The following is a 15,446-nucleotide window of genomic DNA, read 5'->3' as shown; positions in this document are numbered from 1 at the left end:
ATATATATACACCAGCACACACAGACACACACACACACACACACGCACACACACAGAGACACACACACACACAGACAGGAACCACACCGCATCAGACTTGGATGCTCCTGTACAGGTTTTGGTTTTAATACTCAAATCTAAAATTACCTGGAAACACGATTTACTAATCAATGTTATTCTTAATTCCAGTGTACACTATCTTCCATCATAATTAAATACCAGTCCTTTTAAAACTAGAGGCTTTGAAAACATTTGTGTTGAGAAATGCGTCCTCTGGCGCACTGGAGGACCAGTGTGCGTAGTGTTGCCTTCAAGTGCTATCGGAATCTTTAGATCTATTAGTAAAGTGTAGTAAACCATCAACATAATTGTATATATATATAGTAAGGAGATTTTAAGTCTAGCATTCATTAATAGGTCTGCCTTGGACATTGTAAGCCATCTTAAAAATTGTGCTCCATATTCATCAAAAGATATTTGGTGAAGCATGGCTGATCTGGCACGATTGGCTTAATCTAATAATATTTTGTGAGGTATATTATTTGTAGTCATACAATGCATTTATGCAAATATATTATGTATAGATGTAACAATATAGCTATGTTAAGTCTTCATCATGCATTGTATTCTTAACAGTCGTCCCAACATCTTTAAGCTTCTGTTAATGCTAATTCTGCTCTTACATGCGGAGGATACTACGAGGTACTGGCTGAGGAAGCTGAACATTACGAGCAGTAAGTGGAGGCCTCATAGAATCCCTTTTTTTTTTTTTTTTTTTTAGGAGTGCTGATGTCATTTCAAAACTTAACTCACACTCCCAAGCCAACGCGGTGAGTTGCTCACCTCCTACTCTCCCGTAAAGTCCTCTCTCTGTCTGGCGGATCGCATCTACAGAAAACTCCAGGAGGTGAAATAAACTGAAGGAGACACAAACTTCCTCTACCGGAGACGAAGCAGAAACGGATTTTGTAGCAGAAATCCCGGGACCAGAGCCCCTCTTTCTGCGGGCAAAGGCGGCTGAACTTTTCTTTTTTTTTTCTTTTCTTTTTTTTTAAACTGCAACCTGAAAAATACAAAATGAATCGGAGCTTTAACAGATCGCAACCTCTGCAGACTGCGGATTGTAACGCCGTGGAAGTGAAAAGCAAGGTGAGCGTTAAGGGTTTTGGTAATGTGGAGACTCTAAACAGGGATTTGAGGAGAAAATGAGGAGTTCACATGGTCGTCCCTTAACGGAGCTGGAGTTTTGTCCGACAAAACTGTGTGCAACTAACGCATATTTCCTCCCCTCAGTGACAAAAAGCTCTTATCTAGTTCATGAAACGGGAGCTGGACGCACCCGCGTCTGAATGTTTCTATAATTTGCACAGATTATTGTCTTCTTAATTCCGACCATGCAGATTGTGCTGATTTGGCTCCCCCCCCCCCCCCCTGTCACGAAGCCGATGGGGGGGAAAAACTGGTTTGACATTTAACAACCTAGCTTTTGCTATTTGTTACAATTTTTTTCTAAAAGGTATCTGTTCAATCGGATGCTTTTGCAACATTAGTCGCTTTCACTGCGGGTTTTGCGCTACATAGTTTCCGCCTACGCATTGTTTTGAGTAGTTTGTGAGAGGCTAACGGTGTAACAGGGGGATACATTAAATTCACTAGTAAGTAAATGACCACAGTTATCCATCAGTGTTGGGTTTATGTACTGTACACCACCAATTTACACAACATGTGAGCAAACCTCACGTGAATTATGAACCCCTTCTTTGTCAAACCTCACTAAATACACTAGAACGACAATAGACCTTGGCTATCACTTTGATACGTTTGTCTGCAGTCAAAGGAAAAAGTTTTGTTTTTAAAAGTTTGTGACAGAACTGACAACTGAGCATAGAGCATCGGCTTAGTGAGAGTCATCCCAGATAAACACATGGCACTGTTTCCAATCCTGACCACAAAGGGAACAAACCCTGAACTATTTATACTTTTGTCACAGCCTCTCAAGGACTTCTCGTAACCAACATTTTCCTCTAAATTCCATTTAAGTGACGACAACGTAGAGTGGCATTCATACGTGTGTGTTTACACATGCCAGCGCCCATGAATGTGTCAGCGCTTATTTGAAGGATGAGCTGCTGCTCCTCCGTTGACATGCCAAATTGAGATGGACAAGAGGTGACTCATTCAGTCCAGAGGGGTTTTTTTTTAAAGTTTTTTTTTAGTTTTGGCTGCCTAGTTTCAGTGGTGTGGTGGGATGGGACAGGCAGAGACCTGGGGACAACAGATACGCTGCTGGTGGGTGAGAAGAAAAGAGGGGCTCGTCTATTCCAGGATGCTCAAACAACATTCTTTTAGCAGGGTGGGTTTTGTGTTTGCTCCACAGAGAACTGGAGTCGTCACTTTGAGATAGTTTCTTTTGTAGGTGGGACTGATCAGAAGCAAAAGAACAGGCAGGTATAACGCCGTCATGGAAGCTGACTCACTGTCCTTGAACATCACATGTTTCCCTACTCATCGCTCTTATCGCGTCATTTTGTTCCACTTACTCTGGTTTTGTTATGAACAACCCTAACAGGTATTCAACTTCAATTTGAGCATCACCTGACCAAACCAGAATGACGGCTCTAATCATTGGAATACCTGTAATGGGTAGCTCCTCTGCTGTCGGGTCTCCCTTATGAATGTGTGAAGGCAACGATAAGTAACGTCCCAAACGCACTGTAGCAGGTTCTGCAGCAGCGTGTGATGTGTTGCAGAGGGTGTGACTCGAGCAGTAACTAGAAAAGCCCATTGAAATGTTCAAAATGAATTCATCTTCTATGCATAAATAAACTGGACATTTTCAGACTTTTCTTACAGTTCTTATGAGGCAGATGTGAATAATCTGCGTTGACTCTTCTTGAATTTCATACAGCACAACAGGACCAGTTCATGTTTGAGAAATAACCCCCAAATTAGATTGCCAAGGAGTGATATTGGTGTGTTTCTGTTGTCTGTGATGCGACTGGTTAGCGTTTGGTTTTTCTCAGGGCAAAGGTTTTCCAAGGATAAGCTTATCAGGGTTAACACTGGAGGTGTCTGGCGGCCTGTCGTGGAGCCACGGCCAGGAGCTGGTTTCACTCACGTAAAGCTCTTATCAGAGGCAGAGAGGGATGTTGGGGGTTGGGTGGGATTTGTTTTCCTTCCCTCCCTCTGCCCTTACTTTGATTCCCCCAGATTTTCAAGTTATTTTCTTATTTCGAAACATGCCGTTCGCACATTCTCAGTTTGAGGCCCGATCCCTGAGTTGCACATCACGTTGCATATTTAGTTATTCAACTTTAAAAAGCTGCTAGGTGATTTCTCAGGTGAGTTGTACCGGGTAGGGACCAAAACAGTGTTGACGAAAGACTAGAAGTCAGTTATGTTCCTTTTTCTTCAGTGTGTCAGAGTTTAGGTGTCTCCAGACGTGTTTCAACCTGTTGACATCACTTTGCCCTGATTGGTCGTGGGGGGGACAGGTGATGTCAGGGTTAGCAGTGATGTATTCTTAGGTTTGGGTTCGGTGTCGAGGCCCTTGTGATTAATCATCCCGTGTTCAGACTTGTTCATACCAGAGTTCTGCTTGTAAAAAAAAACAGATTGTTCAGACTGATCACGGTGCCAAGAGAACATTCCGGTTCAGAGCAATGACGACGCTTACTGATATGCAGAAGTGTGATTGTTACTCGGTAAGTCAAGTGTTGAAGTCTTACGGTGTTTTATTACAGTTCGCTCATGTCTAGATTTCACTTTGCCGCATGTTAAGCACTGAAGACTTGACAATCCTGTTTGTCAACGTCTTGTGTCATCTTCTGATGTAGGCTGAGTTTTATTTGCTGGAATCCAAGTTACGTTTTTTAAATGTGGGTTCACATGTGTGCCCTTTTGTTTCCTTCAGTGAATCTGGCAGCAAACCACACACCCGCCTGGTATCCCCCCTATTCTCCGAACACACCTCCTCTTAAATTCATGTGTCATCTTCTAATTACAGAGCTGGTTAACGTATCCCCCTGCTCTTTATACTCTCCTCCCAGTCGGTATACTGCTTCTCTGCAGTCAGCGGTTCTCCTCTCTCTCCCTCCTCTCCCTCCTCCTCATCTCCACTCTTCTCCTCCGCTGTGAGCGGATGATTACAGTAACAAACGGCACCTTCGTGTACAAATTGCCTCTGTGGTTCAGACTTCGGTGCTCCTGCACATGTTGTTGCGGTGTTTGTGGAGCTTTTTGAGCCTCACTTGTCATCTCGGCTCCTCAAGTCCGTTCTTGTCTGTGAGTCACATGATGACCCCGCAGTGACCCTCAGCCGCGCTCTCGTTGCTGCGTCGATGACGTAGCCGGAAATGCGGTTGCACAATTGTTCAAGTTTGTGCTCTTGGGGGAGGCGTGGCTGGTAGCCAGTGTCATGTATTTGTACTGAGATAGCTTACTCATCCACCTGTATTGTTCTATTGTGCAGATTCCTCTTCCCCCCTTTCCTGCTGTTTTCTTGGCCAAAGTTACATGTGATGTGCAGCTGACGTTCATTTTTTTTGTCATGAGGTGATCTTGGCGAGCGGTGTGATTACAAAGCTGCAGGGATCCCACCAGGAAGTAGTTCAAAGGCGGTAGCTTCACTATTACTCTTGGCTACAGACATGAAAGGGATATCAACCTTCAAATGTAGCTCTCTGCAAAAAAAGCAAATGCATATAAAGAACTTCCCAAAATGTCAAACAGGTCCTCTAAATGTATTGCGTTTGCTGTGTGAAAAGCACCCCTGCTCTTTTACACCTGAAGGTTAAAGCTTCAGTTCATTAAAGCGTATACATTTTTTTTATAATGTGAGTGGTGGGGTTTTAGACTATTTGGGCCGCTTCAGGGATTTCATTTGATTTGCTATGCTATCAATAAGTTGGGCTTTAAGTATCAAACTCTTTCTATGGTTGAGGGAGTGTAGTATGTAAATGTGTAAGAATTATATTGCTCTTGCTGCATAAAACCAGTTTTCCAAAGGATTGCAGCTAACTCCCTTTGTATTGTGCTTAGAAACGGCTTCCCCTGTCTCATATTGTACAAAAAGGTCATGGCCGCTACTGTGACAGAGCTCAGCAGACAGTGTGCCAGTCAGATGGGTTAGATAAGTGCATGAGATCGGACATCCCGGTTTCATCTTCCTGTTTGGTTGTCTGAGTGACTGTCCTTTTTTTTTTTTTTTTTTTTTAAATGTCTCCTCTCTCTTTTTATCTTCTCTTCAGTATGGGGCAGAATTCCGCCGGTTCTCGGTGGACCGGGTCAAGCCCGGCAAGTTCGAGGAGTTTTACAAGCTCATTCTGCACATTCACCGCATCGCTAACATGGAGGTGATGATTGGCTATGCTGACATCCACGGTGATTTGCTGCCGATCAACAACGACGACAACTTCTGCAAGGCGGTGTCGACGGCTCATCCGCTGCTCAGGGTCATCATACAGAGACAAGGTAGGTTGTCTGGAAAGTCTTTAAGACGGCATCGCTTCCTTTTTTAGGCTCTTTCTTATATTAATCACAGGAATCCGGAAAGCTCTCAGTCTCTTTCTCTTCAACATTTTCTCTTAAAAACTGATTGTAAGTTCAAATAAACATTGGAGGGTTTTTACATTTCTTTTTAAATATCCTGCAACTGGTAAACATTTAAAATCTATTGCAATAACTGCATCTTGGGCTGCAACCACTGTGCTGACTTGAATTAATTTCCCCCACAGAATATTTCCTCATCTCATCCAATTAAGCCTCTCTTCCCGTTATGGGAACTCAAGGCCTTTTTGTTTACTTCATGCAAGGCTGTGTGTGTGTGTGTGTGTGTTTGTGTGTGTGTGTGTCTGTGTTTTTGTGTTTCCTGCCCTCTTATTGGCTGTATCTGTCTCAGTCTGTGTCTGTCTGCCTGGCTAAGTCTTGTCTTATCCAGAGGAAGGGCTCGCAGGCAGATGAACACGCGCGCGCGCACACACACACACTCGCACACACACTCAGGCCGGTGCCTTGGCAGCCCCATAGAAATCAGGTCATTGAGCAAAGCCTGTATCCCGGCATACCAGACATTACTGAGAGACAAAAGATCTGCATGAAAAGAGAGACTCCTTACTGAGCTCCCTCCGTTTTTGTGTGCGTGCATGTGAGTGTGTATTTGTTCAAAGACAACACCACGGTGCCCAGAATGGGTCCTAGTCTGTCTCTCTCTCTCCCTCTCCATCTCTCCCTCATTGATCCCAAGTCTGGAGTGGGCCTTGACTGCCTGCCTGCCAGCCGGCGAGCATACAAATGCGTCTATCACCATTCACATCTATTCATACCCTCAATCCTTCCTGGAATGTCCCTCGCTCGGTTGTGTAATGAACATGTACACTCCAGGGTATTGTTTTAATTGTCGTCCAGTGGTTCAAATACAAAAGCTAACCACCGTACGGTGAATTATCTTGTCGCAGATTCCCAGCAAGAAATGTGTTTCAGATCCTCAAGAGGACCCACCAGACTCCTCCGTTGTGTGATTCACTGTCTTCAGAGCTCATATGGCTGGCCGCTGAATTCACTTATTATAGCGGCCTGATAAGACATCAGCCAAAGGTGTTAACATGAAAGTTTAGATTGTTATTATGATAGGGTAATGTTTTTTATTATCTATGAACTTAAGAAACACAAATTCATATTCGTCTCTTTAGATTGTATCTTTCGGTGCAAACGCAGCATTCCTTTCATGATCATTTTCAGCGAGCTGGCCCTTTTCCGCTACAAAACATTGCAGGAAATAGTTTGCAGTCACAGAGGCAAAGATTCTGCCTTGAGATGACCCTCGTATGCGTCTTATACTTCCAGCTGTCCCATGAGATGGGCTGTGTACCAAGCAAGCTTTACGTTGTCACAGTTACCCTTTCTGGAATATGTATAATCCAAAAATGCTTCAAAGCACCAGAGGAGCTGACCCTTGTTAAAGGGCAGATTTTTTTTTTTTACGAAGGGGCTTATGTAGTGTTCTTGTTGTGGTGTAAACAAAACACTGATGTGGTGATGTGGTTTAGGGGTATGTGGACTCTTGTGACTGATGCTGAGGCAATCTGAGCATCTTAAGCCTCACTGCAGTCTATTGTAAGTCGCCAGACAAAGAAGAGTGTGTTTTATTGTGAGTACCTCATGTCTCAGAAGAGCTACCCTGCACCCAGTATGCTACAAGCACCAGAGAGTGTGTGTGTGTGTGTGTGTGTCTGTGTGAGTGATAATGACTGTATCAGTCAGTGCCAGCCTGTTAGCACAGGTCATTAGTGGTGTCAACGTGTATCTTCTCCGTCTCGGTCAGCAGACCACCCCAGATGAAAGAAAAGACTTCACACACACACACACACACATATATAAAGACACTGTGACTCACCCCTCAGTCACAGAAGGGACATTTAGTGTAGTGACTTGAACTGGACTGGTCTTTCACATGCATACGAGTGTGAAAAAAGAAGGAATAAAAACTTTTATTTGGGCTGCCTGTCCTCTTAACAGCTCCACCCATATGTGTGTGTATATATATATATATATATATATATATCTCTTATTTCCATTAAAAGAAAAACGTTATATTGTGTAAAACATGCATTTGTTTTTTTTCAAAATAAGCCGCCGCATAGAACAGAATGTAAAACGAGTTCATGGACGCGTCGTACAATCATGGTATTTAAAGGCTTTTATGAGAGTTATAGAAGAAACACTATGAGAGACAGGAGGGGAAAGGGGGCAAATGAGAGGAACACTAGGGGAGGAGGGGGAAAACTACTGGCCTTTATCTTTTTAGATCTTTAGTATTTAATGTCCTCAAGTTAGACCTTCACCTCTACCCTGAGATCAAACGAGACAAGTTTCAGTGACTGGCCGTGTGTGTACTTTTGTCCATGTAACAATAGGTCGGTATTATATCGTGTGTGGCACTCTCTTTATCTCCCTGACTCCCCCCTTCCGGGCTTGGTTGCCATTGTTTGGTTGGATCACTTAAGGCACGTGCAGCAGTTGTGTGGCGACACAACAATAATCCAGCTGATGGTACCTGTTACTCCCTGTGGGGATTGATGGCAGCTTGTTTAATGATGACTTTACATACAGAACAGAGGCTTACACTTTGTGGGTTATTCCCAACAATGCACAATGGCCTCTCGGCGTAGATGATTGCACGGTGCTCACCTGTAGTCAGAGCGAGGGGAAGTTAAGGGATAACACCCGTGTTGTTTTATATTTTAAACCAGGAAGTCCACTGTTTGGACATACGAGTAGAGTCAAAGGCAAGTTTGAAGTTGTTGGTGAATGATTGAAACTGCAACAAATCCTTTTGGAGTAACTCAATATTTTTTTTTCTTTTTTTTTTTAAATCATTAAGTCATTTATTTATTTCCCTAAAGAATTATTTGAATATGTCAAAGAGATGATCCTCTAAAGGAGTACCCTACTATCTGTAGCCACATAACAAGTATTACTTTTTCAGCAATGCAAAACTATGACTGTGTGCATTGAGCTGTAACACTTTTCAAATTGGATATATTTCACTTTAGCAGGGTGCACTCCAGTAGAATGCAAAAATGATGATTTGTTCAAAAGCAGAAAATGCCATCAATCCGGTTGTGCACACAGTAGAAAGGCAGCCTCTCTGTTAAGTTGTTTACATAATAACTTCAGACATTCTGTTTGTAATGATTAACACACACAAATAGATGGAGAGGAAAGCTTATCTTGGACTTGAAGTCATCCCAGCGCTCTCAACCTACAAAAAGGTGATCTGTGGAGCCAACGACATCCAAAAACCTGTGATGAAAAATATCAGTTTGACAGAAGGAGGGGAGGGGGGGGGGGGGGGGGGCAGTGACTTCACAGAGGGAAGGTTTGTACTGGGACACTTCTACATTTCTCATGCAGGCACAATCAGGAGGGGGGAGGGGGCGATGGGACGAAACGGGACGAAACGGGACGCATCAAAAGATTTGTGTGCAGTGAGTGAGTGAGTGAACCGGCTCTGTATGCGGAGGTGGGCTTCTCGCCCGGTCGAATGTGTTGGTAGTGACTGTAGTGGTTCAGCCATGTGTGGTCAACTGATGATTGATGTTGGATTTGGGGGTCACGTGCACATTTCTGCGCTTGAAAGTTTATTGAGGAAAACAATAGAATATTCTAACTCCAGTTGACTCAGCTTCTAGTTTCTTACCCAAACGATGGGTCCTGCTGTCCCGGACGCATCGCGATCAGAGGCATGTTGAGTTTACTCAGCTCGGTAGTCTGACATCTTGTCAAAGCTTTATGGTGTGTTTATCTAGGGAAACTACTGGAAGTACTAACTCTTCATTCATATTCTGCCTCTTGTGCAAATTGATGCAAATTTGGAGATAAATAAAAGAGAGGGAACACTGCCTACGCAGTTATTTCAAGATAACTCGGACAGGAAACCAGCCACGAAGCTCATGAATTTCCGCATTTCACCAGCGTCGTTTACCGTTATCAGATTAAAGACATAATGTAATTGATCCTTGTGAAAACACTGGACTTTGTATATCTTTCATATTCCCACAACTCTATTTTGGAGTCGAGTTTGACCTGTGAATGAAAGTTGTTTATGCGCTAAAAGGCTTTTGGAGCTGGCAAAGTCTGACACCTTTAGCAGGCGTTGGTGCAGAGCTGCTTAGCTTTCCCACACTACAGTAATGACTGTAGTAATCTTGATGATAGATTTTTATGATGCACAGTGGAGGACAAGTATGGTTCACGTCAATGTGAATTTTACCTGTAATTACACTAATGGTCGACACAACCGGCCTTGATCCAAGCAAAACACAGGCCTGTTTCTGAAAAGCTGAATTTTAGGGGGGGAAGATGTAGTTGTTTTTGTAGACAGTGGCCTGCACACAGACTAAACTTTCAACAAAGACTAGAGAACCCTATTTGGCAAAGGGCTAACAGTTTAAATAAATAGAGCAGACGGTGTAGGCCAAGGTCGAGTCTGAAGCTTCATATCTTGCATGCTGAGTATCGGGGGGGAGGGGGGGGTTTAGACGGCAACCCGACTACCCGACTGCTCTCTACACCTGTGAAAACTAGAGGGCCAGATATCAACGGCAGCCAAACTAACGAGAGATGTGGCACAAATACAAAGTGCCAAAAATATAACAGCAGCTACGCGAGTTAAAGCTGACGTCCAGACCGGTGCCGTTGCTCAACATCTTGGACCGCACAGTTGCTTGGAGATCAAATAAATGCTATCGTTATTATGTTTCTTCGGCTGTCTGCACTTTGCTGACTTTCCACACTTGGCTCTCTGGCTTTTTGTGTGTTATTATCAGAACAGAGCTATTAAACTCGAAACTATAGAGGAAGTTCAAGAGGAAAAATGAATGCAGCATGTTGTAATTCCTTGAGCGAAAAGTTCACAATATGTTTCTGTTTATTATTCATCATCAGAAGTTGTCTCTGTTCAAGCTGTTGACTTGACTTTGCTACAAACGCATGCAGAACATTTTAAATGGTTACTTTCTTTCTTTCCAGAAACATTTGCATACTTTTTTTTTCACAACATCTTATTTCCTCTCATAAAAGAATAAGATTGCAAGTAGACATCTAATCCCTTCAGTTCTGATGTTGTCCTCCAAAGGGTTAAATTCTTAAAATTTGTTTTCAGATACTCTTTTGTTTCAAACGTATGTCGGATGCATCAGTTCAACCATATTTCTCTCTCCTTTTCAAAATACAAAATATGTCTCTCACTGTGATTGGGGTCATTTGTTCTCATGTAAGGTTGCATTGGACCTGGATTGGAATTTTTGTGGCACTAAAAGCTGAGTGTGTGTGTGTGTCCCGCTAAATATAACTGAAACACAGAATTTGATAAATACACTTACAGAAACTGGATTGGTTGCATCAAGGCCTTGTACCCTAATAATGTCACTCATATCACAGGTCCAGTGTATCAAATCAATGAATCTGTATATTTTATATAATGTATGGTTATCTCTATAAATCCAAAAAGCAGCTATTAAACATGTCAGAACCACAGTCTCTGTTGTGTTCCTCACTGTCTGTGTGCTGACTGCAGGGACCCTGTCAGCACATCTGGCCACTCTCACACCATGGCCAAAGGGCTTCTGACAACACGTGGTGTGTGTGTGTGTTTGCTGTGTGTACCTTTGTCCACATGCCCTGTTAGATGGGATTGTGCGGCAGATGTGTCAACATGCCAGTGCTCAGTCATGGTAGCTGTAGGTTAAAGCTTTGACCCCACAACATTTCATCCATGTGGACAAGAAGAGGAGCCACCTCAGTAATTAGCGTTGGCTCTCTATCAGGCCTCACAAAGCTGATTCAGTCCTTGGACACTAGATTAGTATAGATGATTCAGAATGTAATCATGCCAGTGTGCAGCTTTTTTTTTTTTTGATGTCGTGCTCTTGGCTCTTTTGTATTTTGTGTGCTGTTCAGTGGTTCATAAACTCGCATGCCAGCCACACAATCAAATACCATGATAGGCAGAAAGAATCCCTTTCCTCATTCCAGCAGGTCTATTTCGGGCACGTAAAGGCACTGCCTTATTGCATTCCCTCGGTGCTCTTTGTGACTCCCTTAACAGAACACCCAAGTCATTTAGTGTGAGTTTTGAGTGTGGTCTGTTGTGCTTGAACTGCCACTACCTCTAGTCTTTGTGCTTGGTACCAGAGAGCGGCCTCAGGCTCTGCAACGAAAGGAGCTGGCTGAGTGAAAGGGCCCGCCATGAAACAACAGGGCCTACTCCCTGCCTAATGCTCCTTGTGGGAGAAGAAGACGGCAGCTGTCAGTTATACTGTGGCTCCCTTTGCCTTTTCCTGAGTGGTTAAAGTGTGCAGTTCCTGTCAGATAGGACAAATGCGACTCGTCGGTCTGATCATCTTGGTCCACATTCAAAAATGCTTGTTTTAGATAGCTCTTTAGACCGATACTCATTCTTTTCACTTAAAAGCTCAGGCATGACTCAATTGTCGAGGCCAAAGGGGGAGAAACCCACGGCAGACAGTGAGGAGTCAGCCTGACAGTAAGAAAGACGGACGGACGGGCAGGGAGGAAGGGAGGAAGGAGGGATGACTGGGCAGGTTGAGTCCACCTCCATCCTGCGGCTTGGCTGTTATCCTCTTGTTGCAATCTGAGCCAACAGAAATCAGGAATTTTCTGGAGAAGGGGGGGGGGGGGGGGTAGCCCGTGCAGGCAGAGATGTGGCACAAGCCAATGTCATGTACGGTATGAGACAAGAAGCCTTTTATTCGCGCATTGTGTGAGCTTTGCACAGATACTTTGATGACACATCTGGGTCACATTCGGAGGGGCTGCAGCATGGGAAAATGCGCCTCCTTTTTGAAAAACGCCTCATCTGGGGCAAGTGAGGTGTTCAAGGCCTCGTCAGAAATCTTTCCCGCTTGCTGTGTGTGTGTGTCACAGTGCATCTCTGCGCCATGCCAAATAAATCCTTGTCTCTACTGGGAAAGGTTTCAGTGCCGTTAAAAAAAGCCTCTTTAGGTAGTGTGTGGCCTTCTCAATAAAACCCGTGTGTGGCCCTTTCTCTGCATGTCTTCAGACAATGCCAGCCACAGTTAAAGTGTGATGGAGGTGCCTGGTGCCTGCCAGGAGCAGGACAGAGACGAAGAAGCCGTGTCCGATGCGTAGCTGCCTCTCTTTGTGCCTCTTGAGTGCAGAGCGTCTGCAGACCAGCTTGGCTGACGCTGTAAATCATGTCAGCTGGCACAATAAGGGACAAACGCAAATCCACACCCATCCTAAACATGCAGCCAGATGCAAGCATGCACACAACTAATTTGTATTATGCGTTTTGTGGACTGAGTCATATTATAATAATTGCATCCCAGAAGTCTTTTGCTGGAACTGTAACAAAGCAGAGGAGGCACACATGTGCTTTCAGACTTTTTATATGCATCACAAATGCCAGCTGACGCACATCTTCAACTCTTCTCTTTGTTATTGAGGCGTGGGAGGGAAGGTTCCTGTGTTTTAATTAAACTTGTAAGGGCTGTTGTCTTTGGCTGGACTATATTGGTGTTTGTGTTTCCTAAGTCCCTGCTTTCATTTTGGTTTACGACCTCTCTTTGAACTGCGTCCTCGCTCCCCCCACAATGAAGTTTCCAGACATTGCGGGACAGGAGTGTCTGTGTCGGGGCACAAGCATCTGTTTGTCACGTTCTATGTGCATTTCATGGATTTATTTTGACATTTTTTTTCAAACCAAGAGTCGAAAATGTTCCCTCTTTTTGGTTTTGCTTGGTCACAAATTGTCGAAGAAAAGTAGCTGGGTTTGTTGAAAATTCATCCTTCTAACAAAAACCGCTCAAATGTGTGACGTGCACACTTCCTGAAGGATGTGGTGGATTTGCAGTTCTTCATATTGGTTAAAAAATGAACGAAACACACACCGCTTCTCTCAATGGAGGAATGCTATCGCACCTTACAGAAGGTCCGTCATGACTACTCCGATTCTCAAAAACTCAGTGGCTCAGTTGAAATTGACCTCATGCTGCTGCTAAATAAGCTCAGACGCAGGCTTTCTCGAAATTGTATGCTGGCTGTGATGAATATAGCCAGTCCTTCTGGGACAAACAAACAACTTCCTAAGCCCCCAACAGCAGGCCACTCCTCTGCAGCATGAACCTTCAAAGAGAGAAAAACAAGCTTGAAATACTTCTATGCCTTATTATTTTTTTTCCCCTTGGTGTATGGCTTGAAAAGTGGAACGAGATCCTGTGAAATTTCCAACTGTGTGTGTGTGTGTGTGTGGGTTTTTGATCATTTTGTATGTTGGTGTTTGTATGTTGTCATAAACATAAGGGACAGGGTTTGTTTTGGGATTTCTCCTGTCTTAACGTGATAGAATTAACCAGTAATCATAACACATCTGTTTTTCTTTACAATCTGATTTTACTTTATTTTCTTCGAGCTGTTTTATGTATTATTACAGATTACGATAGTAATTTACCATTTCACTCTAAAGCAACATACTTAAGAAAGAAAAACAATACATTATTCAGTTTCTGGCCAACGGTTGGATAAGAAGATTGATATCACTCTCATATTTGTCCTTTCAGTATTACACTACAGCCAGCCTAGCTTAGCATAAAGACTTGGAATGAGGAAACTGCTAGCTTGGTTTGCAACATGCAAGTTAGTGAGCTTTAGAGGTGCTGTTAGGTGGATTGTTTTTGCCTGCAGAGCTCGGCGATGTACTTATTTTTCACAGATAACTAAAACATTTTTCATTGAGAAATGAAAGAGAAACCAGTTTTATCATCATCATCATTCTAATAGAGTTTAATGTTGACATACAGCTGTGTCTGCTCATGTTCTATTGGAGTGGTTGAATCTAATTCTTGGAAATGCATTAACTTGACAACTCAGGGTTCAACACAGACATTAAACCAGCTGTAATACAATTTAACATCACAGGTAAATGATTTAAACCAATGTAAGGATGGATTTCCCCTCAAACAGGACAGAGACAATACTGAGAGTGGTTGTTTAAGAGTATGCAGTGGAAAATTCCCAGGCCAAGATTAGAAACGCGTCACGAGCAAAGTGAGGGAAGAGGGTGAAGATTTGGGGTTGGAGTGAGAGGGGAATATGGATGCTGGCCTGGGTGGATGTTAGTGGGTTTCTGAGGGAGGAGTTGCTGGTTTTTGTGCAGAGACGGTTCGCTGTGAGACTGCTCACTGCAGTTCCTCCTTAATTACAGCTCTACTTGAGGACAAGGCCAGGCATGCTCTGTGTGTAGCGCTGGAAAACGCTCCAAAAAATCACACATACAAATGTGATCAACACAAGTGCAAGCTTGAGCTAATTATTTGTGTCCTTTTGGGAAATCTTTGTTTATCGCACATGTAGGTTGGCTTGAAAAGATTGACTGTCACTGACGGACACATCACATCTGGTTTACTGTAATCTTTCACAAATTCACCACCATATCAGTGTGTGTTTTTTGTGCCGGGATTCTATAGTCTTTTAGTAACTTTTGGATCTGTTTAACTGATGACTTTTCCACTTTTAAGAATAAGTTGAAAACCTTTCATTCAAATCCTCGTAATCCTCAAATCAACAGAAGTACATATACTTCGGGTTCTGGCCTGAGAGGCGACCTATAGCTCTCTGGCCTAAGCAAGCTGAGCCATGAGAAGTGCACGGCAGCTAGCACAACATCAACCTAGCATTGCCTCTGCAGAGGGTTATTTTGGTAGCCCATAATTACAAAGGAGGGACTGACTGACTGCTTCACGACAGCTCACCCGCACCAAACGCACTCGCCGATGGCAAGGTTGGCTTCAGAGCCACCCTGCTTACTCTAGCTTAACGGTGTCTTGGCTACAGCAACAGGCTCATGCTAACTCGTAACTGTCGACGGTTTAGTTAATAAACTAATAAATCTGTCAGACCTCCTT

The 15,446-nt window shown here is 43.5% G+C and overlaps 1 protein-coding gene across 1 annotated transcript in view; it reads left to right on the top strand.

Annotated features, from left to right (window-relative positions):
- Window positions 1-857: 857 nt before the first annotated feature.
- Window positions 858-15,446, top strand: part of pard6gb (par-6 family cell polarity regulator gamma b) — a 28,421-nt gene continuing 13,832 nt past the window's right edge. The window contains exons 1-2 of the mRNA XM_079176244.1: window positions 858-1,149; window positions 5,250-5,472. Coding sequence (XP_079032370.1) covers window positions 1,078-1,149; window positions 5,250-5,472 — 295 coding nt within the window. The 5' untranslated portion in view covers window positions 858-1,077. The remainder of the gene's footprint in view (window positions 1,150-5,249; window positions 5,473-15,446) is intronic.

Source organism: Pholis gunnellus (genome assembly GCF_910591455.1).
Source record: "Pholis gunnellus genome assembly, chromosome: 16".
Classification (NCBI taxonomy): Eukaryota; Metazoa; Chordata; class Actinopteri; order Perciformes; family Pholidae; genus Pholis; species Pholis gunnellus.
This window is presented reverse-complemented; position numbering and strand designations above follow the sequence as displayed.